The sequence below is a fragment of the Jaculus jaculus genome, chromosome 14, assembly GCF_020740685.1.
Source record: "Jaculus jaculus isolate mJacJac1 chromosome 14, mJacJac1.mat.Y.cur, whole genome shotgun sequence".
Taxonomy (NCBI): Eukaryota; Metazoa; Chordata; class Mammalia; order Rodentia; family Dipodidae; genus Jaculus; species Jaculus jaculus.
In genome coordinates, this window is record NC_059115.1 from 10,100,928 (window position 1) to 10,128,193 (window position 27,266).

Here is a 27,266-nt window from a genome sequence, read left to right on the forward strand (position 1 = left end):
GAGGCCTCTCGGGTGTCATCGTCGCCGAGAGGCCGGCGGGCTTGCGGGAAGCGGCACAGGGAGGCGGCGCCTGCGGAGCTCGGCGCCCCGTTGCCCTCGGGTTCCCCGGGGTGGGGGGGCGGCTCGGCCTGGGTGAGCCCCGCGGGTCAGGCCCGGCGCCGCGTCCCGGGCGCAGGGTCGAGCGGACCTGGGCGCCGACGAGAGCGGACGCCGCGCACCTCCCACCCGCCCACACCCCCGAGCCGGCCGAGCCGCTGCGCGGGGCTGGGCCGGTGGCTTTGAGCCAGGTAAGGCCGGCCGCTCGCTGGGGACCCGCGGCGACGCGGGGGGCGCGGCGTCGGGAGAACGTCGTCCGGCGGCCCCGCTCTTCTTTGTCCTCCCCCGGGGGCGCCGCCGCCTGGGACGCTGCGGAGGGCGGCCCGCGCCCGGGTTCTTGGAACCTGGAGTGACGCGGGGGATGCTGTCAAGAGTCCAAGCACGTGTGCAGAATACAGTGTGCCCCGCTTTGCGCTTTGTTGGCTTGCGTCCTGGGGTCTTCCGTGCGGCCCACCGGGGCTTGCAGGTGCTTCCTACGCGCTCCTCGCAGCCCTGAAAAGTCTCCCACAAACCACCTGAATCCTGAGCAGTTGGAGGGTCGGACTCTGGACCCTCGGGTCACACGAGGAAGGAAGCCCATAAGCTTGTGCCTGGTCGGCCTTGCAAATGATTCTTTATTTTTTAATTTGAGAGTGATAATATTTACATAACATAATGATCACACTTTAACCATCTTTAGTTGTATAACTGTCGCCACTGAAATTCTAGAACATTGTCATCACCCTCAAGAAGAACTTCCTAACACCCATGTAGGCGTCATTCCCCACTTTCTCCTTCCTTTAGCGCACTAATATGTTGGTAAACATGACGAGTGGGATTTTACAATTTTGTAACTGAAAAGTTTTATCCAGGTCCATCCCCTTCCTTAGGAATAAATAAAAATTTCAGCCTCATCCAAGATTGGACTTTTTTTTTTTTTTAAAGTATCCTACATTTTGCTTCAGGAATCCTGTCACATTTGTATATGTAAATTGTGTCTTTTTATGTGTATGTCTCTGTGTGTGTGTGTGTGTGTAGGCGCACCAGGGTATTCTGCTTTATGGAGTGGCTCATGTATTGAACCTTGGGCACGCAAGCTTTGCAGGCAGGCACCTTTAACTCAGCCATGTCCCCGGCCGCTAAGTTCCTTTTTTTTCTTTTTTCTACTTTTGAGGACGGGGGGGTTAGAGGTAGGGTCTCTCTGTACCCCAGACTGACCTGTAATTCACTATGTAGTCTCAGGATGGACTTGAACTCACAGCCATCCTCCTATCTTTGCCTCCTGAGTGCTGGGGTTAAAGGCATGTGCCTCCATGCCTGGCATGTTTTCTTATTCATATGTCTTATTCATATGTCTCTTGCTGTTGCTGTGGATGAGGTTTTTGTCCTCAGTAGATCTGTGAGAAGCAACTAGCTTTGTCTCCCCCTCCTCCGCCCCCCACTTTTGTCTCTAGGCTGGTAATTGCAGTGCTTCTGGCCAGGACTTCTGTTGACCACTCTTCAGGGATGGCAGCCATCAACCCATGGACCTCCTGGGGTGAGTCTTAACCCGATTTTCCTGAGCCTGGCCTGTGGTAGCTGTGGGTCAGGGTTGAGGGCTTTGAGGGATGAGAGAGGGTCCTGCTGTCTTGGTATAGAATTTTAACCGATTGGGAATGAGAACTGGTTTGTGGTAAAGAGGAAAATGATTCATAATCATTTAGGTATGTTTTATAGTCAGTTCCTCAAACATACCTTTGTGAGATATTCCAGTAATTTCCTTAGAAGACAGTCATACTATACATAAAATCACCCATGTTTTTCACATTCAGTGGTGGTTTGAAGTGAGGTTTCATTCACAATAACCATCTATGGAATGCCCTGGGACTTACATTTTTAAAAAGTTAGGTAATACTGCATTTAACAAATGGTTCTTCAGCAAGTCCAAGGCTTCTATTGTGTGTGTATGTGTGTGTTTTTTTTTTTTGGGGGGGGGCATGCCAGGGTCTCCTGCCATGGCAAATGAATGCCTGTTTAGCTTTAGGTGGGTGGCTGGTGAATTGAACCCAGGCCAGCAAGCTTTACAAGAAAGCGCCTTTAGGAGCTGAGCCATCTCCCTGGGCCCAAGGCTTCTGTTTTTAATTGCCCTGTTACATTAGATCAGTAAATTTCCTAACATTGACCCATTTGTGCATTTCCTGTATAAATTCACATTATGGGGGTTGGGAGAGATGACTTAGTGGATAAAACTCTTGCCTTGCAAGTGTGAATACTTGAGTTTGGATCCCCCAGACCCCATGTGGAAGCTAGAAGCTGTGGCAGGCTTTTGTAATCCCATTGTGCCTACATTGAAAAGGGAGGTGGACACAGGAGAATTTCCTGGAATCTCACAGATGGAACAGTGAACAAGATCCTGCCTCAAAGGGTGTAGAAGGCAAGGCCAAAGCCAAAGTTGCCCCCTGACTTAATATGTGCCGTGGTGCACACATGCATCTAAACCCACAGCCATACCCCAAATCCGTCATTCAGTCTGCCCAGGTTATGCTGAATGTTCCACATGACTTGGGACTCTGTCTTGCTCAGTAGTGAGGCAGTCTCCTCTTATGCCCCTGTTAGTCACTGGATTCATGTCATAGTCCTAATCCGAACCTTCTTTGCAGGTGCCCCCGTGAACCAGTCCTGGGGGGTGGCAGCTGCTGATCCATGGGCCTCCTGGGGTGAGTCAAGAACCTGTGTCCTCAGCTATGTTGGCTGCCATGTCATGTCTTCCTGCAGTGGCGTCCTAGAGCCGGGGACCAGGTGCTCTCTAGAGCAGGGCTCTGTAGTCCAGATCTGTCTCTTGTGTCAAGTTGGAACAAAGGGATCAGAAAATTCTTCTGGGAGATAAAGTGATGGTGACATCTGTGTGTTAACTGCACATAAAGTGTGGAAATTACCCTGCAAGCTCTTTTAGGCCCAGGCAGTGCTTCTGAAAGACGATTCCTCCTAGCATAGGGGTCAGTGAGGATTTATGTGTTCAGGTATGTTCCTTGTCTTCTCTGAGTTCTGTTTCCTTCATCTGTAGCATGAGGAAGTGAGTCTCATCCCTCAGCCATGATGAAAGGAGCAGAAGCAGGGGCTGATCTTCCTCAGCTCTCTCGGGTGGGTGACCTTCCAGCAGGAAGTGGTGCCTCCATGACTACTTTTTCCTTCCCTAGCTCTGTGTCCTCAGGCTCCAGCATGGCACATGGTGGGAAGCCCTGAAGAAGGGAGAAGAGCAGCTGGGCTCCCCTCAGCCCAGGTTCAGGTGAGGTGGGACTTCTGCTTTTTTCTGAAAGGTTTGTTCAGGTTCTCCCTGGCCATCCCATTCTGTGTGGATCATTGATTTATAACGGCAAGATTTTAGACAGAGGAGGCAGCCAGAAGTGACTGCTTTCTGAATATGGGTAGGGGAATTGAGCCACTTTTCCATAGAGCCTGCTGTCAACCACCCTGTTCCCTGTGCTGAGCCAACTGTGGCTAGCATTGTTTAGTGCCAGGGAGAGCGAGAGTGGGTGGTCAACATAGCCATCTGGCTAACAGCCGCTGCTTTTCCTCCTCCCACCTTTACTCAGACATCTAGTACCAGATTCGGGCTGATGTTGTACAGTTAGCACCATGCTTGTATGAGATAAACGGGTGAGCCTGTATCCTGAGCTCAAAACAAGCCTTTTCCAAGGCTGTTCACCCAGCTAGTGACACCTCACAGCTGGCCTGGAGAGCTGTACATGTTCTGCAGGACGAGAAGTCTGAGACACAGAGGGAAGCCCTCAATTCCTGCTGCAGCTCAGCCCATCTGATGTCTTGGAAGATGAGGCAGAGTCTGCGTAGAGGTCAGTGAGGGTACAGGGTTGTTGCAGAGGTGAAGACTGCCTGGAATATTTAAGCAAAAGGTGAGAAGAAGGCATTAGCCAGATGGGCACAGTGTGGCGAGCGGGAGTCTTGCCTCAGGTTACTCCATAGGTATTTTTGAGGTGGGGGTGCATTGTAGGACTAGTATCTGGTCAGTCATGACTGACTCCACTTAGATTTTAGGAGGGAATGTCCAGGAAGACCCTGTGTGGTCCTGTATGTTTGCTGCAAAGCTGGGGTTCCATCCTAATGCTAATAACGAACCTAAGAACTATTGGCAGCAGAATATGGCTGGAAAGGTGTGTGGAATGGAGGGTCTGTGGGAAGCAGGTTCTTGTTTAAGGCTTCAGTGTGATCAGGGACTGTCAGCTGGAGAGGAGAGTAAGGTCAGAGACGTGCAAGGGAGTTCACCCAGGGGCTTGGGAGTCCCGACGGAGGACACCGAGAGTAGCTCTGAGGGAGATAGGACCATGGTATCATCATCTCCCCTCCTCCCACCCAGCCTCTTCACCAGAGGCCGCTCAGTTCATCTCTTCCTCTCTCATTTGTTTTAACTAGCAGCTTTATTGAGAGAATATTCACATATGAGAAAGTTGACCCTTTAAGGTTTATATTTCATTTGTTTAAACATATTCACAGGGTGATGCTTCTAGCCTCTAATTCTAGAACATTTTTATCACCCAAGAAGAAACCTTGTACCTAGTAGTTCTGCCCCATTACTCCCAGGCCCTGGCAGCCACCAGTCTACTTCCAGTCTCCCTGTGGACTGGCCTGTTCTGGACAGATCATGTAAATGGAATCTTTGTATATGACTTTATATCTGGCTTCCTTTAGTTACCATGTGTTTTGGGGCCACTCACATCCCAGAGTGCATTAGTATTTCCTCTCATGACTGAGGAATGGCTGTTCCTTCAAGTTTCAGTTTCTTAAATTTCCATATTTCTAAATGGGAGATCTTATATCTTGTTTTTTCAATTCATTAAATTTGCATGTGTCCTGCTGACTCTGTGCTGTGAAGGTAGAAAAAAAAATAGGTTGATTATTTTTAGGTTAAAATAATTGTGGTGGATTGATTCAAGTGTCTCCCATAAACTTAGGTTTTCTGAATGCTAGGTTCCCCAGCTGATGGAGATTTGGGAATTAACACCTCCAGGAGGCAGTGTATTGTTGGGGCGGGCTTATGGGTGTTATAGCCAGTCTCCCTTTGCCAGTGTTTGGCACACTCTCCTGTTGCTATTGTCCACCTTAAGTTGGCCAGGGGGTGATGTCCACCCTCTGCTCATGCTGTCATTTTCTTCTGCCATCATGGAGCTTCCCCTCAAGCCTAAAAGCCAAAATAAATCCTCTTTTTCCCGCAACCTGCTTTTGGTAGGGTGATTTCTACCAGCGCGAACCTGCCTGCAACAATAATGAAGCAAATAGTTGTGAGATTCTGAAATAAAAATTCTTTTTGAGGTAAGCCCAACAGACTGGCTTTTTTTATTTTTAATGCGAGAGAATTGGTGCACCAGAACCTTCAGCCCCTATAATCTAATTCCAGATGTGTGCGCCATCTTGTACACATGTGCAGCCTTGTGTGCTTGCATCACCTGTGCGTCTGGCTTACATGGGACCTGGAGAGTCAAACATGGGTCCTTAGGCTTTGCAGTCAAGCACCTTAACTGCTAAGCCATCTCTCCAGCCCTAAAATGTTTTTAATTAACGTCTCTATTTAACTTTATGATTTCTGCCAAGATTTAAAAAAATTAATAAAATCTACAGTTTCAAAGTTGGCAGGTAAAGTGCTTCAAAAATGTGCTGTCCCCACATGGCAGTACTGGTGCCCTTGAGAAGCAGATAGCCCTGCAGGGGATGGTGCCGGGAGGTGTTTGTCTGGCATCAGCGTGGGTGGCTGAGGGTCACTGCTGTTATAATTTGTACTTCCGTCATTATAACGAAATCAGCAGTGAAGCTAGGCTAGGCTGAGTAGATGGGCCGTGAATCAGTCACTGGGAAAGAGAAGTTTTACTGTATCAAAACAAAACAAAGCAGATGCTATGAAACTGGGCATGGTAGAGTATGCTGTTAATCCCAGCATCCGGAGGCTGAGGTATAAGGATCACTGTGAGTTCAAGGCCAGCCTGGGGCTGCAGAGTGAGTTCCAGGTCATTTTGGGCTAAAGTGAGACCCTACCTCAAAAAAACTAAAACAACCAACTCTCCCTCCCCCCCCCCCCGCAAAAAAATGCCACAAAGAAGTCCAGTTAATCATTGTGCTGCACTTGACTGTTACTTTATGTGAAGGTTTCTGAGAATTATTGGATGTGTTACAAATAAAATAGTTAAAACCACAATACCCTGTCATGTCTGAAGAGTGTGATTTCTGAGAATGGACACCAGGCCTCCCTCTCAGTTTACTTCTTTGGGTTCTTCTCTGTGGGAAACTCGGACTTAAATTGTGAATTTCATTAAGTAAGGTTTTTGGGAACATGAATGAGTCTATGTCCCTTTATGGTCCCTCCAAGTTAATATTTATAGAAATAAACTGTTGAAAACATCAAGTGCTGCTATCCCTCATTATCTGAATAGTTCATTCTTAGAAGCATGTTGGATAGTAAAATGTCAGCCAGCAGGAACGAGATGATACTGTTTCAAGGATTAAGGGATCAGAGTAGTGGTGATAATATCCCAGTCTGTAAAAAAAGCCCAGCGAGCCTTCCCAAATATGGAAATGCTCTCTGTAATGCATGACCACACTAGTAATCCCTCATTGTACTTGACGTATGCATAACCTGTTTTCTTTGCAAAAAGCTTGTATCAAAATACAGGTGTGATAACTCACACCTCTAATCCTTCTACTTTAGGAGGCTGAGATGGTAGGAGGGGGCTATTGAGTGTGGGGCCAGCAAGGACTTCATTTTGTTTCTTAAACAAATGCCCTTCAAACAAAAACCATTAAAATATTAGTAACAAAATACTATCAGGGAAGTCTTATGAATTGCTCCAGATTCTGTAAAAAACAAATTATCAAGGGACTCCTAACGAGCAGGCTTGCGAGGTAGATAGCTAAGACTTAGCACTCTCGGATCCTCATAGACTTGAAATGTGTAGCTGGTGGGTAAGCAGATCCTAGAAGATGCTTTAAAATGTCTAGATAACAGTGCCACATGTGCACAAAATGACAGGTACAAGAATGTTTACTTGAGTTTGGATGCGACAGCTTTGCAGGGCATCCCTGCATGATTGGAAAACGTAAGTTCAGCCTGTGACATGACCCTGGGAGTGGTGTCCTGCGTTCCGCAGCTTCTTCCAGTGTCCATTAGCAGTGAAGCCTGCATTTTCACTCCTGCCTCCGGGGAGGGGACCCTTTCTCCCCACAAAAACTGATGTACTGCTGCTCTCCTCTGTACCTGGTAGCATTTGCAGTTTTAGGCTGAAGATGTTTAATGCCAAAATGTGGCCACCATGGTTTTGTGGCCCCAACATGAATATTCATCTGGACACTCTGCATTTTACTCTGCAGACCTAGTTTAATAATTTTTTTCCTTTGGATTTGGGGAAAATGTTGACTAAGTATTAAAGGTTCCGTCCCTCTGAATAAACATTATTGTTTTGTCGTATTTGTTTTGTATGGATTCACTGTATACACACATAAATTCATTTTTTTCATACAGACTATGCAAACCTAGATAATCTTAAAAAATTGTGTATACTATGTGTGGTATATATGTGTGTGTGTGTGTATGTGTGTGTAGATGCACATGTTCTGCATATGCATGTGGAGGTCAGAGGAGAATGGCAGAGGTCTCCCTCACTAATCTGAGTATTTCCCTTAGATGTGGTCTCATAGACTCCAAAGGTTACCATTTTTGTGAGCCTCAGTGATTCTCAAGTCTCTGGTGTGTGGCGGTACCCAGCTGTTTACACGGGTACTGGGGAATCGGAACCACATGGTGTCGGTCCTTAGGCCCTCATGCTTGCTTGGGAAGCGCTCACCCACTGCCCCATCTCCAACCCCTGCAATTATTTATTTCTGTGGAGCAGCTTTTTTTTCTGCTTGTAGCTTTTTTTTTTGTGTGTGTGGGGGCTTTTATGTGCCACAATGTGCATTTGGAGGTCAGAGGACTGACTTGGTTGGTCCTTGCCTTCCACCTTGTTTGAGGTAGGGTCTCTTGATGCTCAGCACTGCATTGGCCATGCTAGCTGACCGTGAGCGTCCAGGGGTTCTGAGTCTGCTTTCCTTGCTGTGGGCACATTGGGGTTATGAGCTTGTGCTGCGCTGTCTGGCGCTGCGTGCTTTGGGGATGTGAGCTCAGGGGCTTACACTGTGGGCTCTATCCACTGAGCCATCTCTGTAGCCACTTGCAACCTTGAAAGCCTTTGTTTGACTTGAGGTCCACCCATGACAATAGACTAAATGTTAAGATTACTCCTGCACTGCCAGACAGTACTGTTAGGGAAGAGAAGTCTCCTCTTTTATGGGTGGCCTCCTAAGCCCCTCTGCTTCCTTCATCTTTGCTCTTCCAGCTAAATCTGGAATGCTCCTGTTTGACTTCGCAAGAGTATAAGTGCTTCTCTAGGCATGACTCTAGAAGCAGAATTTTGCTGGGTTTGGAGTGCATTGTTCCATTGCTACTGCTGCCCTACCGGTCTCCAGAGAGGCTAAGCCACCATTCAGTCTCCCCATTCTCAGAGAATATACCCTTTTCCCTTTCCCTGCATCCTTACTGCCATGTTGACTTTATCGGTTCTTTTTATTACAATGCGAAAAATGTGTATTGTATTACTTTACTTTAAATAAATTGTAATAAATTTGTTGGCCATTTATTTCCATCTCTCTTTGTCTTACTCCCCTATTTCTATGTTTCTGTACGGTATGACAGATACGTAGGTATTTCATACGCATTGTTAATTCTGAGCATATATGAATTACATATAATAATATGGGCTATCTGCTAGTCTGCTTGTCACACCTGTGTCAGTCAAACATTGTTAGATACGTTTTTTCTCAAATATGTATCTTTGTTTATGGCTAGTGTATTTTAAGATGCCTATATTTTTTTGTTTTTATTTATTTATTTGAAAGTGACAGAGAAAGAGGCAGAGAGAGAGAGAGAGAGAGAGAGGGGGGGGAGGGAGGGAGGGAGGGAGAGAAAGGGCGTGCCAGGGCCTCCAGCCACTGCAAACGAACTCCAGACGTGTGCCCTTCCCCCTTGTGCATTTGGCTAACATGGGTCCTGGGGAATCAATCCTCAAGCTGGGGTCTTTAGGCTTCACAGGCAAGCACTTAACTGATAAGCCATCTCTCTAGCCCGCCTATATTGTTTTTTAAAATAATTTTATTCTGTTTCTTTATATGTTATCTTTCTTTGGTCTACTGCTAGGTACTATCTTTGATCTTCTGTAACACTCCTTGCCCAAGGATGGAACATCTGGCATCATATTTCCACCACAGCTACACTTTAGAACTCTTTTCTGGGGCACCCTGAGCTAATTGCTGTGTATTTTCTCTTCACATTCTATGAATCCTTTCTTTTTTTTTCTTAAGAACTACTGCCTTGTAGCATTCTGTCCTATTTTGCAGTTTTCGCAGGCTGAGAGTGTGAGAATATGAACTATAGTTCATTGCAAGTTGGATGCCTTTGCTGCCTGGATTCATATCCTCTTAGCTCCCAGGTTCTGTCTCTGCCTCTGTCGTACCAGCTGATGCTCTGTTCTGTTCATGCTCACCATGAAAGCATTCAGGAACTGCCTGGGTCCCACTGGGCTGCAGAGCAGCAGTTCTTCCTGACTGGTGCCACCTGCCCTCCTGACAAGTCACACTGGCCTTGTGGGCCAGGTCAACTGGTCAGGTCTGCTTCATTTCCTAGACTGATAGACTTCCCCACCTCTCCTGACAGACTGAAGATTTCTCAGCTCATCTGGTCATCCTGAGAACTTTTCACACTTTGAGCCTAGAAGACCCCTGAACATTTTGCCCATGTTTGCATACAATACTGGTGATAGTGCTGCCCATGAGGTGGGAAGGCTGGCAAAGTTGTCCTGAGCACAGACCAGCTCTTTACTGCCTTCACTAAGTTGGAGTCCTAGAGTACCCAGCTGGGAGGCACATCTTCGGAATTATAGAAATTAACTCTTTGGTTTTTTTTTTTTTTTTTTAATCCAAGAGTGGGCAAACTGCTTCCAGGAGCAGAGCCTGAGGGCTACAAAACTAACCCATGGAGTTACCCAGTCAGCAAACCTATAGGGTAGGAGACTAATGTTTGTGCGGACTCCGGAGTTGTTCATCCCACTGCTGCTGCGCTGAGGTTTCTACAGCTCAGCCTTTTGCATACAGGCACTTATTGGTATTTTTATTGAATAGCCAAGAAAAAAGAAAAACCCTAGTAATATGTGAGCAAGTCGAATATTGTATGAGCAAAGGGCAAAAAACTTCTGACGGATAGTCTTTAAGTATTTGTTAATGGAAGGGATTTAGAGGTGTGTTTTGTTGGACTCTGCTGATCCAGAGCGCTCATGCGCGTGCACACACACACACACACACACACACACACACAACACACACACACACATATACACACACACACAGTGTTCACCAAACCCACCTGCTGTCTTTAGTAGATCTGGGACGGATCTGTAGGCGCTTGCTATATGCTGGACTGTCCACTTCTCATGTGCAGGCTTGTTCTGGATCAGCAGGCTAACCAAGCTACTAAAGGAATTGGGCAAAGAGCATAGCTTAAGATCAGTCATCATCTTTAAACATTCCTTGTTAATATTTGTCACCTGTGTCATTCAGACCAAGGGTATACCAAACCAGAGGAAACCTAGTCACATGCTTTAAGTGGGTAGATTATATCATTGTAAAATTAGCTTTTGGGGCAAGTTGCACTTTAGCAGAAAATTCATGAATTTAACAGAAAAGCATCTTATAGTAGTATTCTCAGAAGGTTTTTGTAATGTCCAGGAGAAATATTCACAATATTATTTTCCATAGCTATTTCCATATTTCATTCTTACAGTTCATTCCCAGTTTGTTTGATAGTTCATTCCCACACTGGAGCCCATAGGTAGCTCCTGTCCCCCGACAGCCCTTCCAGTGTGCGGAGCAAGAGAGGCCTCTGAACCGCTGTGGATTAGGCCAACATTCTGACAGAAATGTGAAGAATTCTTAGTGCTGCTGAATTCTCTTCAATGGCTACAATATTTCCTTTAGTTTCTTTTATTATTATTAATCCTTATTAGTAGTATTTTGAGATTTCTAAACCCAAAAGTAGAACATAAACCTGACATTAGTTTTCTGTTGGCTTCTGTAGCAGACTTAACACAAACTACATGCTTAGATGAGCCTGATTTTGTTTTCTTGTTCTGGAGCTCGGAGGTCTAAAATGGACTTCATAGCCTGAGGTGGTGCACAGTTTTCATCCCAGTACTCTGGAGGTGGAGGCAGAAGGGTCAACAGTTCAAGTCCAGCCTAAGCTGAATTTATTTGAGAGCGACAGACACAGAGAGAAAGACAGATAGAGGGAGAGAGAGAGAATGGGCGTGCCAGGGCTTCCAACCTCTGCAAACGAACTCCAGACGCGTGCACCCCCTTGTGCATCTGGCTAACGTGGGACCTGGGGAATCGAGCCTCGAACCGGGGTCCTTAGGCTTCACAGGCAAGCGCTTAACCGCTAAGCCATCTCTCCAGCCCGCCTCAACATCTTTAACTTGGTCACATGTGGAAGTCTTTTTATCTTGAAGGTAACATAGACTTGGGTGGCCAGGGTATGGATATCCTCTCTCCTTGCTTCTTCTAAACACCCGTATATTCCCTTTAGCAACTGCCTGCCTTTAACTTGTTCCATGACAGACTTTTTGTTAAACTCAGACATTTTAAAGAAAATGTCAGATTTTTTACCTATAAGTATTTCTTTTTTTTATTACTTTTCTATTCTGCAAGTGCAGGCAGTTTGGTACCATTATTAGGCTCATCCAGGACCTACCCCCTCCTCATTGGCCCCTCCTTGTTGAGGTATATGGGTCGTGCATTGTGGGGTTAGCCCGCAGTTATAGGTACGATAAATGTGCCTATATTAATCATGATGCAACACATGGCTCTGACATTCTTTCTGCTCCCTCTTCCACAAAATTTCCCTGAGCCATGTTGGGTTCATTTTGGTCTGCTTCAGTGATGAGGTGTTGGGGGCCTCTGAGGCTCTGGCTCTCTGATTTGGTAGGTGTTGATTTTTCTCTGTATTGGTCTCCTTCCCCCTTGTGCTGGTATCCGGTTCATCAGGAAAACAGCACCCTTGCTTGTTTTGCCAATATTCCTTAGTTTCAGCCAGGGCCCTTTTGAGGTATGATGGGGTGGCTCTCTCATTAGGATCTGCATCTATCTGAAAAAGAGAAGCAGATTCTCCAACAGAGAGTAAGTTAGCACCAGAACAAATGCGATAGCCCTTACTTTTTTATAGACAGTTTAATAGGTGTAGGCCCTCTTGCAGCCCATGATTGATGGTAGCTTGATATTGGAGAGTGGTCTTATGTTTGGATATGGTTCTGACTTGTTTCCCAGCTCCAGCTAAGGGTCTTGTACCACTGAGGGGATCAGTTAGCCGAATCAAGAGCAGTTGGTTCCCCACCATGACTATGTGCCACTATTGCACTTGTGTGGGCATCACAACCAGTTACCCTCATGTTACAGCCAGTTATTTGCTGCTAAATAGGTTGGACCATGAGTTGCTTGGACAGATATTGGGCGTTTCCCCCAGTCGCCCATGTAGCACTTTCTGGCAGTAGACACGCTGACTGTCTGGGAACTGACTCTCTCCTGGCTTCCAACTATGATGTTCCATTTTACATGTCAAATGCATATGGTGTCTTCAGCAATAAGGTCTTACCAGTAACCTTTGGTGAGTCATCAAGTACTCTGACAGAAATCTGTCATTCTTTTAGAAAACCTTGTAGGTTTCTCTGATCAAAAGCTCATTGTGGGCCTGGAGAGATGGCTTAGCGGTTAAGCGCTTGCCTGCGAAGCCTAAGGACCCCGGTTCGATGCTCGGTTCCCCAGGTCCCACGTTAGCCAGATGCACATGGGGGCGCACGCGTCTGGAGTTCGTTTGCAGAGGCTGGAAGCCCTGGCGCGCCCATTCTCTCTCTCTCCCCCTATCTGTCTTTCTGTCTGTGTCTGTCACTCTCAAATAAATAAAATTAAATTAAAAAATTAAAAAAAAATTAAAAAAAAAAAAAAGAAGCTCATTGTGGGTGATAGCCCTATGCTGGTACTGGGAGTTACAGGTCAGTGTCTCCTAAGAAAATGAGGAAAAAAGGTAACTAATATGTAGGAGTTAGAGGGGAGAGAAAGAGAGAGGGAAAGGGAGGGAGGGAAGATGTAGAGGCTTTGGGTTAGACTTGATCCTACCCTCTCCAGTGTCTTGTGGTTCAGGTGTTTCCTGTAAGGGCCTGGTGAAGGTTCAGCCATTTGGTCTGCCTTTTAGGAAGTAGAATTTTATGGTACCATTGCCTTTTGGGTCTAGATTAGTGTTTCCCACCCCTTTGATGCCCTCCCCTCCCTCCCCATCCCTCCTAGTGTCTAGTCCATGAGATGCTTGCTGGGTGTGTAAGGTATCTTGGGTAGATTCAGGTTAGGTGCTGTAGATGAGTGAGACTATGTGGCAGTATTTTTTCTGTGATTGGGTAAGTTCACTGAGAATGATCTGTTCCAGGTTCACCCATTTTTCCTCAAATTTCTTTGTGTCATTTTTTTCTTAATGCTGTATAGAATTCCATTGTGTAGATATACCACATCTTAGTTATCCATTTTTCTAGTGATGGACATCTGGGTTGATTCCAGCTCTTAGCTATTACGAATTGAGCCACTACAAACATGGTTGAGCAAATCTCTCTGGCCTGTGGTTTGAAGGTTTTAGGGTAGATGCCCAGTAAGGGTATAACTGGGTCTGTTGGTATCTCTATAGTCAGCTTTTTCAGGAGTCTCCATATTGTTTTCCAAAGTGGTTGTACCATCCTACATTCCCACCAACAGTGGATGAGTGTTCCTGCTTCTTCACATCCTCGCCAGCATTTATTTTCATTTGATTTTTTTGATGTTTGCTATCCTTATTGGGGTAAGGTGGAATCTCATAGTTGTTTTAATTTGCATTTCTCTGATGATTAGGGATGATGAACATTTTCTTAAGTGTGTGTTTGCCCTTTGTATTTCTTCCTCTGTGAACTGCCTGTTCATCTCTTTACCCCATTTTGTGAGTGGGGTGTTTGACTTTTTTACTGTTTAGATTTTTGAGTTCCTTGTAGATTCTAGAGATTAGGCCTCTGTCAGTTACACTGAAAGTCACTGTTGGGATTTGTATACTTTTCTGTCCAAATGTTACATTTAAACACAAAAAGTAAATAAACCTTAAATGAAACAATGTAGCCATCAAGGTAACTAAGATCTGGGGAGGTCTCCAAGAGGAAAATCAGGAAATTAGCCTTAAGGACACCACAGTTGGGGAGGGCTTCACAGAACAGGGTGTATTAGTACTCTTCCATGTTAATGTTAGTAAAGGCAGAAATTCACATTTGGGCCTAGCAACCTCAGAGCAGCAGGGATCTTGGTAAGAATTTGCTGTCAATAAGAGTTATCAACGAATGCATGTTCATTGCCCCAAAAGGCTTCAGCATAGATTAGCAGAAATGATATAAAAATGATGCCCTCTAATAAAACTGAGCGTGTCAGCAGGAGTTGAGGGGTTTTGTTTGTTTGTTTTTCAAGGCAGGGCCTCACTGTAGCCCTGGCTGACCTGGAAACATCCTACTTCTACTTCTTCCTCCCCAGTGGTGGGATCAAAGGTGTGCGACACCATGCCTAGCATAGGAGTTAACTTTTGGGGAGTAAGGGAATATTTGATACAAAAGCAATTCTTTTTTCTTTTTTTTTTTTTTTTTTGGTTTTTCGAGGTACGGTCTTGCTCTCACTCTAGCGCAGGCTGACCTGGAATTCACTATGTAGTCTCAGGGTGGCCTCAAACTTTCGGCAGTCATCCTCCCAAGTACTGGGACTAAAGGCATGCACTACCACGCCCAGCTTCAAATCAATTCTTTGTTTTAAGCCAGTCAGTATGTGAAGATGAAGGGGATGCAATTCATTTGGACAGCGTAACAGTTGACACATTGAAGACCTGCTAGCCAGGGCTGGCTTGGATCAGAGATGACAAGCAGGTACAGAGGAAGGCCATGGATAGGCTATTTTCAAGTAGGAGGGAGGGCAACTGTTTTTAAGGGTTGGCATACGACCAGAAAACCCTCTGTGTAGAAACGTGGCACTGCATGTGTGTCCATTCGCTAGGTTTGTGTCAGGATTGAGTCTGCTTTGATGATAGAGGTAGAGCAGAAAGCCAGTCAGTGGTTTGTGGAGGAGAAGTAAGCAGGGGCTCCTTTGTGTCTAGCAGATAGTATTGCAAAGCATTCCTGCTGTGGTAGTTTGAATCAGATGTCCCCCATAAACCAATATGCTTTGAATGCTTGGTTCCCAGCTAGAGGCAGGTTGGGAGTTGGAGCCTTGCTGAAGGAGGTGTGTCTTTGGGGGTACACTTGGGAGTGTTACAGCCAGCTCCCCTTGCCAGAACTCTGCTCACACTCCTGCTGCTGTTACCCACTAATGTTGGCCAGGAGGTGATGTCCAGCCTTTGCTCATGCCGTGTTTCTCCTGCCACCACGGAGCTTCCACTTGAGACTCTGGCCAAAATGCAAACCTTTCCTCCCATCAGGTGTCTTTAGTTGGGTGCTTTGTCCAACCAATGCAAGGTAATTATACCACCTCCCTTCTTCTGGATTTTACCTTTTTTTCACCTCCTCTTCCATCATGGTCCCCGAGCCTTGGTGAGTGTGATAGGAGACGTCTGACCACGCAGAGTGCTCCACTTTCAGTGCTTTCAGTAAGTAAGTACGTTTTGAGTCACCCTACTGGCTACCCCCATGAAAAGAGAAGCTTCTCTAACCAAAAGTGAGAATACCATTTTTATATGGTCATAAACATAAGCGTTTAGAGGGCAGTTTGGTGGTCATAATATATTCATTTAGCCAAGCAACAGTAGTTCCCTACTAGGGCATATGACCTCCCTAGCCATAGGCTTTTGATTAGGTTTTCAATGCTAGGCATGAATTTCCTCCCATGGAGCAGCCCTCAAGTTCAGTCAGAGAGCATTTAGTTTCTCCCATAATGGGCATGCTGCCATTGCACCAGTTGATACCCTTGGACTGGCTGGCCAGCTGTAAAGCTTGCAGAGTCTACTGCTGGTTAAGACCATTGATGACTTTAATACCCCAGCATAGCTCTTTCCTACATCCTGACAGCTAGTCAACAGGGAGGAGGTTTCTAGCTCAGCTCCAGCTTAATTCCTCAGTGTCCTGCAGCCCAAGCATGTGGAGTCTTCAGCAGTAAGATCGTACTCTAGTTCTGGTGGCCAACCACGAGCCTCTGCAATAGCTTGTAATATTTTGGGGGCACCAGGGATCTCCATGACCAACAACTCCCTGGAAGGTTTCCCACCCGTAGCACTGAAATTTTCCATGGCTTCTGGGCACAGTGTTGCCCATATTCGCAGGATACTACACTTTCCTTTTTAACACCCGGCTTAGACCATTTCTCTACTTACATGTCTACTATGTCCTCCCTTTAAGTCCTCTCCTTTCCTCCCTCCTGCCGTCCCTCCCTCATGGGCCTATTTTAGCTTCCTGCCTTCTACTACTGACTTTTAGTCCAACTCATACAAATCTAAATATTTGAAGCCAGGATCCACATATGAGAGAGCATGAGGTGTTAGGCTTTCTGAGCCTCCATTTCCCTACAAGTTTTACTTTTTCTTTCCAGCTGAATAAAACTCCATTGTGTAAATTACCACATCTTCATTATCTATTCACCACTTCATGGGCATCATGGGCATCTTGGCTGGTTCCATTTATTACTTATTGTGAATTGAGCAGTAATAAACATAGTTGAGTGGGTATCTCTGTAGGAATGTGCAGAATCCTTAGGGCATATGGCAAGGAGTGATGTAGCTGGATCATATGGTAGATGCATTTTATGCTGTGTCAGGAACCTCTACACTAATGTCCACAATGGCTGTACCAATCCTCAATCACAGCAACAATGGAAACGTGTTCCTCTTTCCTCAGCATTCGATTTCTTGACAACCTTTCTGACAGGAGTGTCATGTTGACGTCTTAAAAAGACTAATGGGCATATTCATTGCAAAAATTAGGTTGACATTACATTTATCTCTGGTTTTCTAGAGTTTTCTTGATTCTGTTGTTCCTTAAAAAACATTTTGGATTTATGTACTTGTTTATTTAGAGATGGGGTTTTGATCTGTAGCCCGATTCTCCTTTCTTAGCCTCCTGTTGGGAGCCACCATTTATTTTAATAAATTAATATATTTATTTTGAGAGAGTCTTGCTATATGTTGCTTAGGCTAATGTTGAATCTGTGAACTTCAACCTTCTTCTTGCCTCAGCCCCCCAAGTTGCTTAGATTATAGGTGGGTGCCACTGTGCCCACAGATTTGGATTTTTAAAACTGAGATGATTTTGACTACTGCTTTAACTGGTTTCTTTAACCCAGACTACTCTGGGCCATCCTACTCACTCTTAGTTCCAGCCCTTGCACTGATGTGATTTGTGAATGGAAGTTCCCTACTGTGGCTCAGGAGACAGATGTGAATGTGCATGTCACCTTCCAGATCGTAGATCCCACATGTTGGAGAAAAGATTCCAACCATAAGATGTCTACCCTTCCAGCAGTGTTCTAGCCTTTGCCACTCTGATCCATGGTGATTTGTCCCCATCCTCAGAGCACTGGGCATTGTCATGATGGGGTTCCTCTTTACAGTGGCCAGTAGAATTGGACCAAAGTATTCAACAAGCTGATTTGCTGTGGGCTCTGTGGGCTGTGTACTTACTTAGACTTATATCAGTTAGAATCCTGACTGTGTCCAGGGAGTCCTTTACATTCCATCTCCTCTTCTCAGGGCTGCCAGCTTTATGCCATCCCCAGGAGCATTGGAAGGAATGGCCTCAGACTGAGAAAGAACGTGTGTGCTCTTTCAGGAACCAGTGACGTTCAAGGATGTGGCTGTGGCCTTCACCCAGGAAGAATGGGGGCAGCTGGACCTTGTTCAGAGGACCCTATATCGTGATGTGATGCTAGAGACCTATGGGCACCTGCTCTCTGTGGGTAAGGCAGTACTGATAAATAAATGAAGCTGCTCACATTGCAGTGTCTAGACTCCCTGGGGCAGTGGGTTTGGCATCTGAAGGGCTGAGGTGATCTTGAACTTTGAGATACAGGGATAAAATTCTTAATGCTGGTCTGGAGAGATGGCTTAGTGGTTAAGGAGGTTGTCTGCAAAACCTATCGACCCATATTCAATTCCCCAGAACCCACATGAGCCAGATGCACATGGTGGCGCATGCTTCTGGAATTTGTTTGCAGTGGCTAGAAACCCTGGTATGACCATTCTCTCCCTCCCTGTCTCTGTCTCATAAATAATATTTTTTAAAAAGAAATTCTTTTAAAATATTTTTATTTGTATTATGTGAGAGAGAGAACAAGGCAGAGAGAAGGAGAGAAGAGTGAGAATCAAACCTGGTTCCTTTGGCTTTACAGGCAAATGCCTTAACTGCTATGCCATCTCTCTAGTCCCCTCCCCCAAAGAAATTCATAATTCTCATGAAGTCCAAAAGGAGGGTTGTGCTTATTCTGCCTGAAGAGCTATGGTGGTGGTGGGGGACTGGCAAAGGAAGCTTTTCTGTGGCTACTAGAAAGCTTTGTTACACAGGTCCATTTTCTTCCCTTGTGTGTAGGCAATCAGATTGCCAAGCCCAAGGTCATCTCCCTGTTGGAGCAAGGAGAAGAGCCCTGGTCACTGGAGCAAGCCTGTCCTCAGAGTACTTGTCCAGGTAAGGTGAGGCCTGAGTGTGTGGACGAAGAACTTTCAGAGAAGAGCTGTAAAACCATGAGGGGCTTCTTCAGATCCTGCTGAGGTGCTTTCCCCTTTCTGATGTTGACTTTGCTGCTGACATAGAGCAAAGATGCTCATCCTGATAACAAGGTTGTAGGTGTTCATGCTGCTTCCCTCCCCTACTGTCTACCCTATGTGTGGCTTTCATATTCTTTGTTGTGCTTTCTTAAAGATGTCTTTTCATTCACCTACTTTAATTTCTTTTAATTGCCAAATACTAGTATATGGCCACAAATACATACTTGAAAAAGCAAAAATTTAGTGTTTTAGTGTAGGTAATACATTCATATGGTTAAAAAACCCTCCAAGATAGGGCTGGAGAGATGGCTCAGTGGTTAAGGTGCTTGCCTGCAAACCCTCACAATCTGGGTTCAATTTCCCAGTACCCAAGTAAAGCCAGATGTTCAAAGGGGTGCATGTATCTGGAGTACGTTTGCAGCTGCTGGAGGCCCTGGTGTGTCAATTCTATCTTCTATCTTTCTTCCCTCTCTATCTCTCTGTGCTCGCAAATAAGTTAAAAAAAAAAAAATTTCTGGCCATGATGGCACACACCTTTAATCGCAGCACTTGGGAGAAAGAGGTAGGAGGATCGTTGTGAGTTTGAGCCTACCCTGAGACTACATAGTAAATTCCAGGTCAGTCTGGGCTAGCAAGAAACCATACCTTGAAAAATGAACTAAAATAAATAAATAAAAAATTTTAAAAGTTCAAATTTCATTTACAATCTGTGCTTTTGCCCACATTATTATTTATTTACCCATACCCAAATGCTCAATTTTCTTTTATTATAATTTTCTGAATTATTTTCATTGTGCTTTTTGGGGGATTACAATTAATCTCTCAATTTTGAATCTCATTTGGATTAACATCAACTTAATTTTGATAGTATTCTGAAAATTTGCTTCTACATAGCTTGTCCTTTTTTAAAAAAATATTTTTTGTTCATTTTTATTTATTTATTTGAGAGCAACAGACAGAGAGAGAAAGAGGTACATGACAGAGAGAATGGGTGCGCCAGGGCCTCCAGCCACTGCAAATGAACTCCAGACATGTGCACCCCCTTATGCATCTGGCTAACGTGGGTCCTGGGGAACTGAGCTTTGAACCGGGGTCCTTAGGCTTCAAAGGCAAGCACTTAACTGCTAAACCATCTCTCCAGCCCAGCTTGTCCTTTTTTATTGTGCTGTGTCCATAAGTTGCATATTTGTACATTATTATGTGCTTATTGGTACAGATTTATAATTATTGCTTTATCTTAATTTTTAAATCAGATGAAAAGGTTAAGAAGATATCTTTACTGTCTTGTTACATAATTTTCTTTATTAGTGTTGAGTTTGTGTGTGTGCACGTGCATTTACATGCCATGACATGTGTGGATGTTAAAAGCTAATCTTGGAGTATCCATCCTTGCCTTCCTGCTAGTTGGGGTCAGGGTCTCTTGTTTTCTTGATTTTTTTTTTTTTTTTTTTAACTAGTGTGAATGCCAGAATAGCTGACCTATGAGCTTCAGACTTAACCCAATTCCACCTTCCATTGCTGTAGTTGCATTGGCAGTACAGATTAGTGTTTTAATGTAGGTATTACATTCATATGGCTTGAAAAACTCTAATCTAGGGCTGGAGAGATGGCTCAGTGGTTAAGGCCTTTGCTTGCACAGCATGCATAGGACTATGTTATTTTCCTGTGTGATACTTGTATCCAACTTTATGTGGGTTCTGAGTATCTGAACTCAAGCTCTTAGATTTTTGCAGAAAGCAATTTAAAACCACAGGTCACCTCCCAAGCCTTGTTTAGTATTTTTAAAAATATTTTATTTGGTGATAATCAGTAGCATTTCTTGTGGTTCAGATTTGTTAGCAACAAATTCCAAGGTTTGTCTGAGGCTCTTTTGGTAATTATAGTGGGTATGGAGGTCTTGTTTATTTGTTTTTATTTTGGCCTCCATGGTTTCTGATTAAGAGTTTCTTGTCTCTTGCCTCCTGGATCCTCCTTTTAGCTTTTGACAGTTTAATTAATATATGTGTACACATGGCCTTATAGGTTGGAGCTCTTAAAACCCCTATGAACATTTTGTTACTCATGCTTTCTGTTTTACTTCTTTGGTTAGTATGCTATTGGTTCCTACTGTTTGTCATGGCCTCAGCTTTCTGTCACAAAACTGTTAGCACTATGTTTCCTTGTTAGACAAACCGGACAGACCTTTCCAGTGGTTCTGTAGAGAACCACTAGACAAATCTAGTAATTCTTTTTCTGGATTACTTCTAAAAGTATAAGATAATAAATCTGTGTCATTGTAAGCCAGCAGTTTAATATAATAGCAATGGAAACCAATACAGATTCCATAGAGGACCATTACCTCAAGCAGTAATAAAACATTGCTGATGAGACACATACATACACACACGTGTGCGAGCAATATGGTAGGCATTTTGCTGTATTCAGAGTCTCATTCAGCCATCAGAAAAGTCTACATAGGATAGAAGTATAGCCAATATTTAGGTAGAGATTACCCAACTAACTTTCATGGCTATTTCATCATACTGTGTGGTTTTCTAAAAATAATATAGTAGTGTCATAAGAATTGTTTCTTTAAGAATGTCTTTAAGTAATATTTTCTTTTTAGACTAGAAAGTCTTGCCTGAATCTTGACTGGATGGTATAAATAGCAAATGTGGAATAGCATTTTATCCACAATAAAATCCTAGATGGAAATGTTACTTTTGGTGATACTTTCTCTTAACCCTCTCCTTTTTGTGACAAGAGTCAATATGAAAGGTAGGAAGGCTAATTATAATATAGAAGTAAATTATGATGCTACTTAATGATTTAAGCATTGCTTGCCAAGGGCATTCATGCCCATATTTTGTTAAGCCAGCTATTGCTTATTTTTCCCTCTTAATAGCATTCAGTGTATCTTTTTGTGCAGGTTCTACAGTATTGTTCCTAGGGTTAGTGGTTCATTAGGATATCATACTGCACTCAGAACTCACAGTACTTGTGACTATGGCTTATTACAGTGAGAAGATGTAAAACACCAGCAAAGGGAAGAGGTATATGGAACTGGTGCAGAAAAAGCCAAGTATAAGCTTTAGTTCATATTATCCAGTGGAGTTGCACAGTCATACACTTAATTCTTTTACAAGTTAGGAAATTTGACTGAGCCTAGACCAAAGTCCAGAATACTTATTGGTGGTTGGCTGTGTACACATACAGTGCCTTTGTGACTTGAGGTGCCTGAAGTGCCAGATTCCTAGAAGGAAAGCACATGCTTACTATATATGACATTGTTTACACAAATTAGAGAAATTGGTAGTTTGCTTCAATGTCCAAAGCTGTCTTACGATTTACATTTCAAGATTTCAATTCCCAGGAGTTGGTTGAGAGTCAGCTATAAAAAAAGGCTGTCTTGGTAACATGCATGGCTTGAGTATCTCCGTTCAACAGACCCTCCTTTTCATGGGCAAGTATCCCTCATTGGTTTTATTATTAGTATATATTTTTTATTCTGGTAAATTATTGTTTACTTTTTACCATTATCTATTCTGATATTTCTCTTGCTTTTATGTCTGTACTTATAAACAAATACCTTCCTGTCTTCAGTAATAGAAACAGTGAATGCCACTGAATCCTAACATCTTTTTTGTTGTACTTAAAGCTTTTTTCCCCCCCTTGTCTGTTTCAGAGTGGGTGAGAAATCTTGAAAGCAAAGCATTAACTCCAGCACAGAATATTATCAAGGAAGAACAGTCACTTGGCATGAAGTTAGAAAGATACATATGTGGTGATCCTTGGTTCTCCAGGTTAGGTGTTTTTGGATGTAAAGACCAATTAGAAATGTACCGCATGAACCAAAGTACAGCAAGGAAGCAAATGGTTTTCATGCAAAAACAAGTACTGTCTCAAAGAGGTCCTGAATTCTGTGAATTTGGGACAGAGTATACCCAGAATTTAAATTTGGTTCCATCTCAGAGGGTTTCTCAGTTAGAACATTTTTACAAACCAGATGCCTGTATTGAAAGTTGGAGCTGTAACTCTGCCATAATGTATGCAGATAAAGTTACTTGTGAAAATAATACTTATGATAAAGCCTTTTGCCAGGCTATTCAACCTGTTCACCCTGCAAGAATGGAAACTGGAGATAATCTTTTAAAATGTACTGATGCTGTTAAGTCTTTCAATCATATAATACATTTTGGTGATCATAAAGAAGTACATGCAGGAGAAAAACTGTATGAATATAAGGAATGCCACAAAATATTTAACCAGAGCCCATCACTTAATGAACATCCAAGACTTCAAATTGGAGAAGACCAGTATGATTACAAAGAATATGAGAATATCTTTTACTTTTCATCCTTTATGGAACATCAAAAAATTGGAACTGTAGAAAATACATATAAATACAATGAGTGGGAGAAAGTCTTTGGGTATGACTCATTCCTTACTCAACATACAAGTACATACAATGTAGAGAAACCTTATGAGTATAATGAATGTGGAACATCTTTCATCTGGAGCTCTTACCTTATTCAACATAAAAAATCTCATACTGGAGATAAACCCTATGAATGTGATAAATGTGGAAAAGTTTTTAGGAATCGTTCAGCCCTTACTAAACATGAACGAACTCACACTGGAATAAAACCCTATGAATGTAACAAATGTGGGAAAACCTTCAGCTGGAACTCTCATCTTATTGTACACACAAGAATTCATACAGGAGAAAAACCTTACGTATGTAATGAATGTGGGAAATCTTTCAACTGGAATTCCCATCTTATTGGACATCAGAGAACTCATACTGGAGAGAAACCTTTTGAGTGTACTGAATGTGGGAAGTCTTTCAGCTGGAGCTCACATCTTATTGCACACATGAGAATGCATACTGGAGAGAAACCCTTTAAATGTGATGAATGTGAAAAAGCTTTTAGGGATTATTCGGCCCTTAGTAAACATGAAAGAACTCACTCTGGAGCAAAACCGTATAAATGTACCGAGTGTGGAAAGTCCTTCAGTTGGAGCTCCCATCTTATTGCTCACCAGAGAACTCACACTGGTGAGAAACCCTATAACTGTCAGGAATGTGGGAAAGCTTTCAGGGAACGGTCAGCCCTCACTAAGCATGAAATTATTCATTCTGGCATTAAGCCCTATGAATGTAATAAATGTGGAAAATCCTGTAGTCAAATGGCTCACCTTGTTAGACATCAAAGGACACATACTGGAGAAAAACCCTATGAATGTAATAAATGTGGGAAATCCTTCAGTCAGAGCTGTCACCTTGTTGCTCACCGGAGAATCCATACTGGTGAGAAACCCTATAAATGTAATCAGTGTGAAAGATCTTTTAACTGTAGCTCTCACCTTATTGCACACCGGAGAACTCATACTGGAGAGAAACCATATAGATGTAATGAGTGTGGGAAAGCATTTAATGAGAGTTCTTCTCTGATTGTACACCTGAGAAACCATACTGGAGAAAAACCTTACAAATGTAATCATTGTGAGAAAGCATTCTGTAAGAATTCTTCCCTGATTATTCATCAGAGAATGCATAGTGGAGAGAAGCACTTTATATGTAATCAGTGTGGAAGAGCATTTAGTGGCCATTCAGCCCTACTTCAACACCAGAGAAATCACAGTGAAGAGAAACTTTAACTGAACTGATCAGAGGCATTATTTCTTTTATGTTTGATAACACATTGCAAAAAAAACCACAACAAACTTGTAACCAAGAGGGATGTTTTTTCATTATTAACTTAATGTCTTCTGTTTTTATTACTCATCAGGAAATATATCTTTTTAGAAACTTTATGAATTAAAAGGTTAGGGAAATCTTTCAGCAGTAATGTAGCTCTTATTCAACATCAGGTAATTATATAGAAGAAAGCTCTAAATATTTCCTATGGTTCCACATGGGGTCTTTACTTGAACTTGACTAGGGGATGAGGCATCTTCTAGAAAGACCTCTTGTTTTTAGGTCAGTATACATCATGAAAGGTCAAGCCCTATGCTAAGGATACTTTTTTGAGAGGGAATACAGTTTTTCATCTAGCTGAAATATTGGATGGAAAGCTTTACATTTTTGCATAATTATAGAAAGATAGATTTTGCCCAATGTAGGGTCTAGTTGCTCTTCTTAAGGGATATTGTGTGGAATGAATTTAAGAAGAAAGTAGTCTAGTACTAAGTGGGATATTTACTGTTGATCAAAATTAACCTCATTAGATAAGAATAGAATATGTGATTACTAATGATGGTGGCAGTGTTGTTGCCTAGAAGCAGGAGACTTATTTGGAACAAAAAGTGGTACTGAATCCAATGTGTTGGTGTCCATTGTTACTTAACATTGGGTAGGTAGTTTTTAATTGTTCTAGGTAATCAACGTAAGTTATAACTGTGGACCCTGCATAACATGAAGGAATAAACAGAACACTGAGTTGTATCAACACCTCTACCATAACAGATCTAAAAACCAATGTATATGGATAAGGACCTGTTAGCTAGATCTATGGAGAAATTAACCCAAATAATTTAAGGGTTTTTTTTTTCTTGGTTTGTTTTACAAAGACACATAGCACTTACTCCATGCTAGTCTTTATTTTAATTGTTTTTTAAAAATATTAATTCGTTCAATCCACTTACTTAATTCTACAAGATAAGCACTGTTATGGAGAAAGAACTATCCAGTGACCACAACTAGTAAGTTGTGGAGTTAATTGTTTGACCCAGAGATTGTGTTTTAACCACTTTGCTGTTGTTGCTCTCTCTCTCTAATGTTTTTCTTTAATGTTTTTCCTCTTACTTTTGCTCAGTGTTTCTGTAGTAGAGTTTTGATAATATTCAAGAAACACCTAAGTATTAAAAAATAAAGTAACCTTATTCCTATGTGTGATAGTTCGAATGTATGTCTCCCATAGGCCCAGATGTTTTAATCAACTTGGAACTTGGGTCTCTAGCAACTTGGCCATAAGAGGTGTCACTGGGGACAGATCCTGGAGTCTAGCCCTAAGGTGTCATGGGGAGGTGGATCTGATTCCGGGCCAAAGGTGAGAGAGAGCAAGTCTTTGCTCTGGCAGGTTTGTGTGTGTGCTGATGCTGGTGTTTGCTCACTGCTGTTTTTCTGGCTGTTTGGATGTATGGGAAGTAAGCAACTTCTTCAGCCACTGATGGGACTTCTCCTAGGTCCCTGAGCTTGAACTAAATCCCTTCTTCCCATAAACTGTGTCTGGTTTGGATGTTCATCCCAGCATTGTGGAACTGACAGTGACAGAATTTGGTGCCACAATTGAGGTTTTGCTGAGATGAATCTAAGCATGTGGATTTTGGTCCTTTGGAACTTGTGTGCTGGAGGAATGTTTATGAATTTGGTACTTGAGACTGCGGAAGCTTCCCAGTGTGATAAATCAAATTTTATGAGCTATTCTGGTGAGAGTTTGAAAATGCCAAGTGTAGAGAGAATGGTGTTGGCTTATGAACTTTCAGAGGGGAAGAAAAGACAGCACAGAACTTTGTTGGAACTGGACTACTGGCATAAGGGCTGGCAGTGTTCTTATGCCCAAGCCCAGAGAGTTTGATCATGGTTGAATTTAAAATTCAAACAGATTTAATGTTAGTGGCACAGAGACAGGTTTTAGGTTACTGAAGCTGCTACTGCCAAGCACATTGCTACCAGTAAGGTGGGCAACTGCTTATATTGAAACAATGGAAAGATGCCTGAGATTATTCCCACATAGGAAAGACTGAATGAGTAGGAAAGCAAACTTTTGAAAGGTGACTGAAAAGAAGATACCTGCTCTTTAAGGTTATGATTTATTTCCTCCATGTATTAACAAAATGTCTGTGTCACTGCACACCTGGCATTGGTTTTGAAAGCATGAAAAATACATGGAACCAAGACATGAAGTGCACATGTTCCAGGAGCCACTGCTGAGTGCAGCAGCATATTAAACAGGGTGATGTACCTGTATTGGAGACCAGTGAGGTCATTGTAAGATGCACTGGTTTGTAGCACAGACCCAAAGATGTTTTGGATGTACCAGAACTGTTCAAGGATTACCATGGAGCAGTGTTGGTTTGGGATGAAAGTTTTCCCTGGCTTGTTAGCCCATCTGGAAGGCTGGAAATTGGAATGTAATCAATCTCATTAAAGAACCTTTAATGAATATTAAAAGTATTTAATAGTTTTATTTGCTATGACCATTGAAAAATTAAATATAATTATTATAACACCTGTTTGGGGAGGAAATCATGTATTTAATTTATGTATTTAATACTGATTTTTATAGTCTGATAAAACTTTTATCTGAAGACTTTAATGAATATTATATCACACAAAAAAGTAATATTCAAGATTTTA

The 27,266-nt window shown here is 43.0% G+C and overlaps 1 protein-coding gene across 4 annotated transcripts; it reads left to right on the forward strand.

Annotated features, from left to right (window-relative positions):
- Window positions 1–215: 215 nt before the first annotated feature.
- Window positions 216–27,074, forward strand: Znf606 (zinc finger protein 606). 4 transcript variants are annotated; one of them, XM_045133560.1, is made up of 7 exons: window positions 216–287; window positions 1,530–1,612; window positions 2,715–2,771; window positions 3,252–3,340; window positions 17,994–18,120; window positions 18,750–18,845; window positions 22,590–27,074. In XM_045133560.1, the coding sequence occupies exons 2-7, from the start codon at window positions 1,582–1,584 to the stop codon at window positions 24,563–24,565; spliced, it is 2,376 nt and encodes a 791-aa protein (XP_044989495.1). In that variant the 5' UTR covers window positions 216–287; window positions 1,530–1,581; the 3' UTR covers window positions 24,566–27,074. The 4 variants fall into 4 exon arrangements, with proteins under 4 accessions (XP_044989495.1, XP_004672779.3, XP_044989496.1 ...); XM_004672722.3 differs by lacking the exon at window positions 216–287 and having other exon boundaries at window positions 1,391–1,612; XM_045133561.1 differs by lacking the exons at window positions 216–287; window positions 3,252–3,340 and having other exon boundaries at window positions 1,391–1,612.
- Window positions 27,075–27,266: the final 192 nt, after the last annotated feature.

Coding starts and splice junctions, on each gene's coding strand:
- Znf606 (XM_045133560.1), top strand. CDS start 1,582: ATGGCAGCCATCAACCCATGGACCTCCTGGG. Junction 18,121..18,749: donor TGGGCACCTGCTCTCTGTGG/GTAAGGCAGTAC, acceptor CCTTGTGTGTAG/GCAATCAGATTGCCAAGCCC. Junction 18,846..22,589: donor TCCTCAGAGTACTTGTCCAG/GTAAGGTGAGGC, acceptor TGTCTGTTTCAG/AGTGGGTGAGAAATCTTGAA.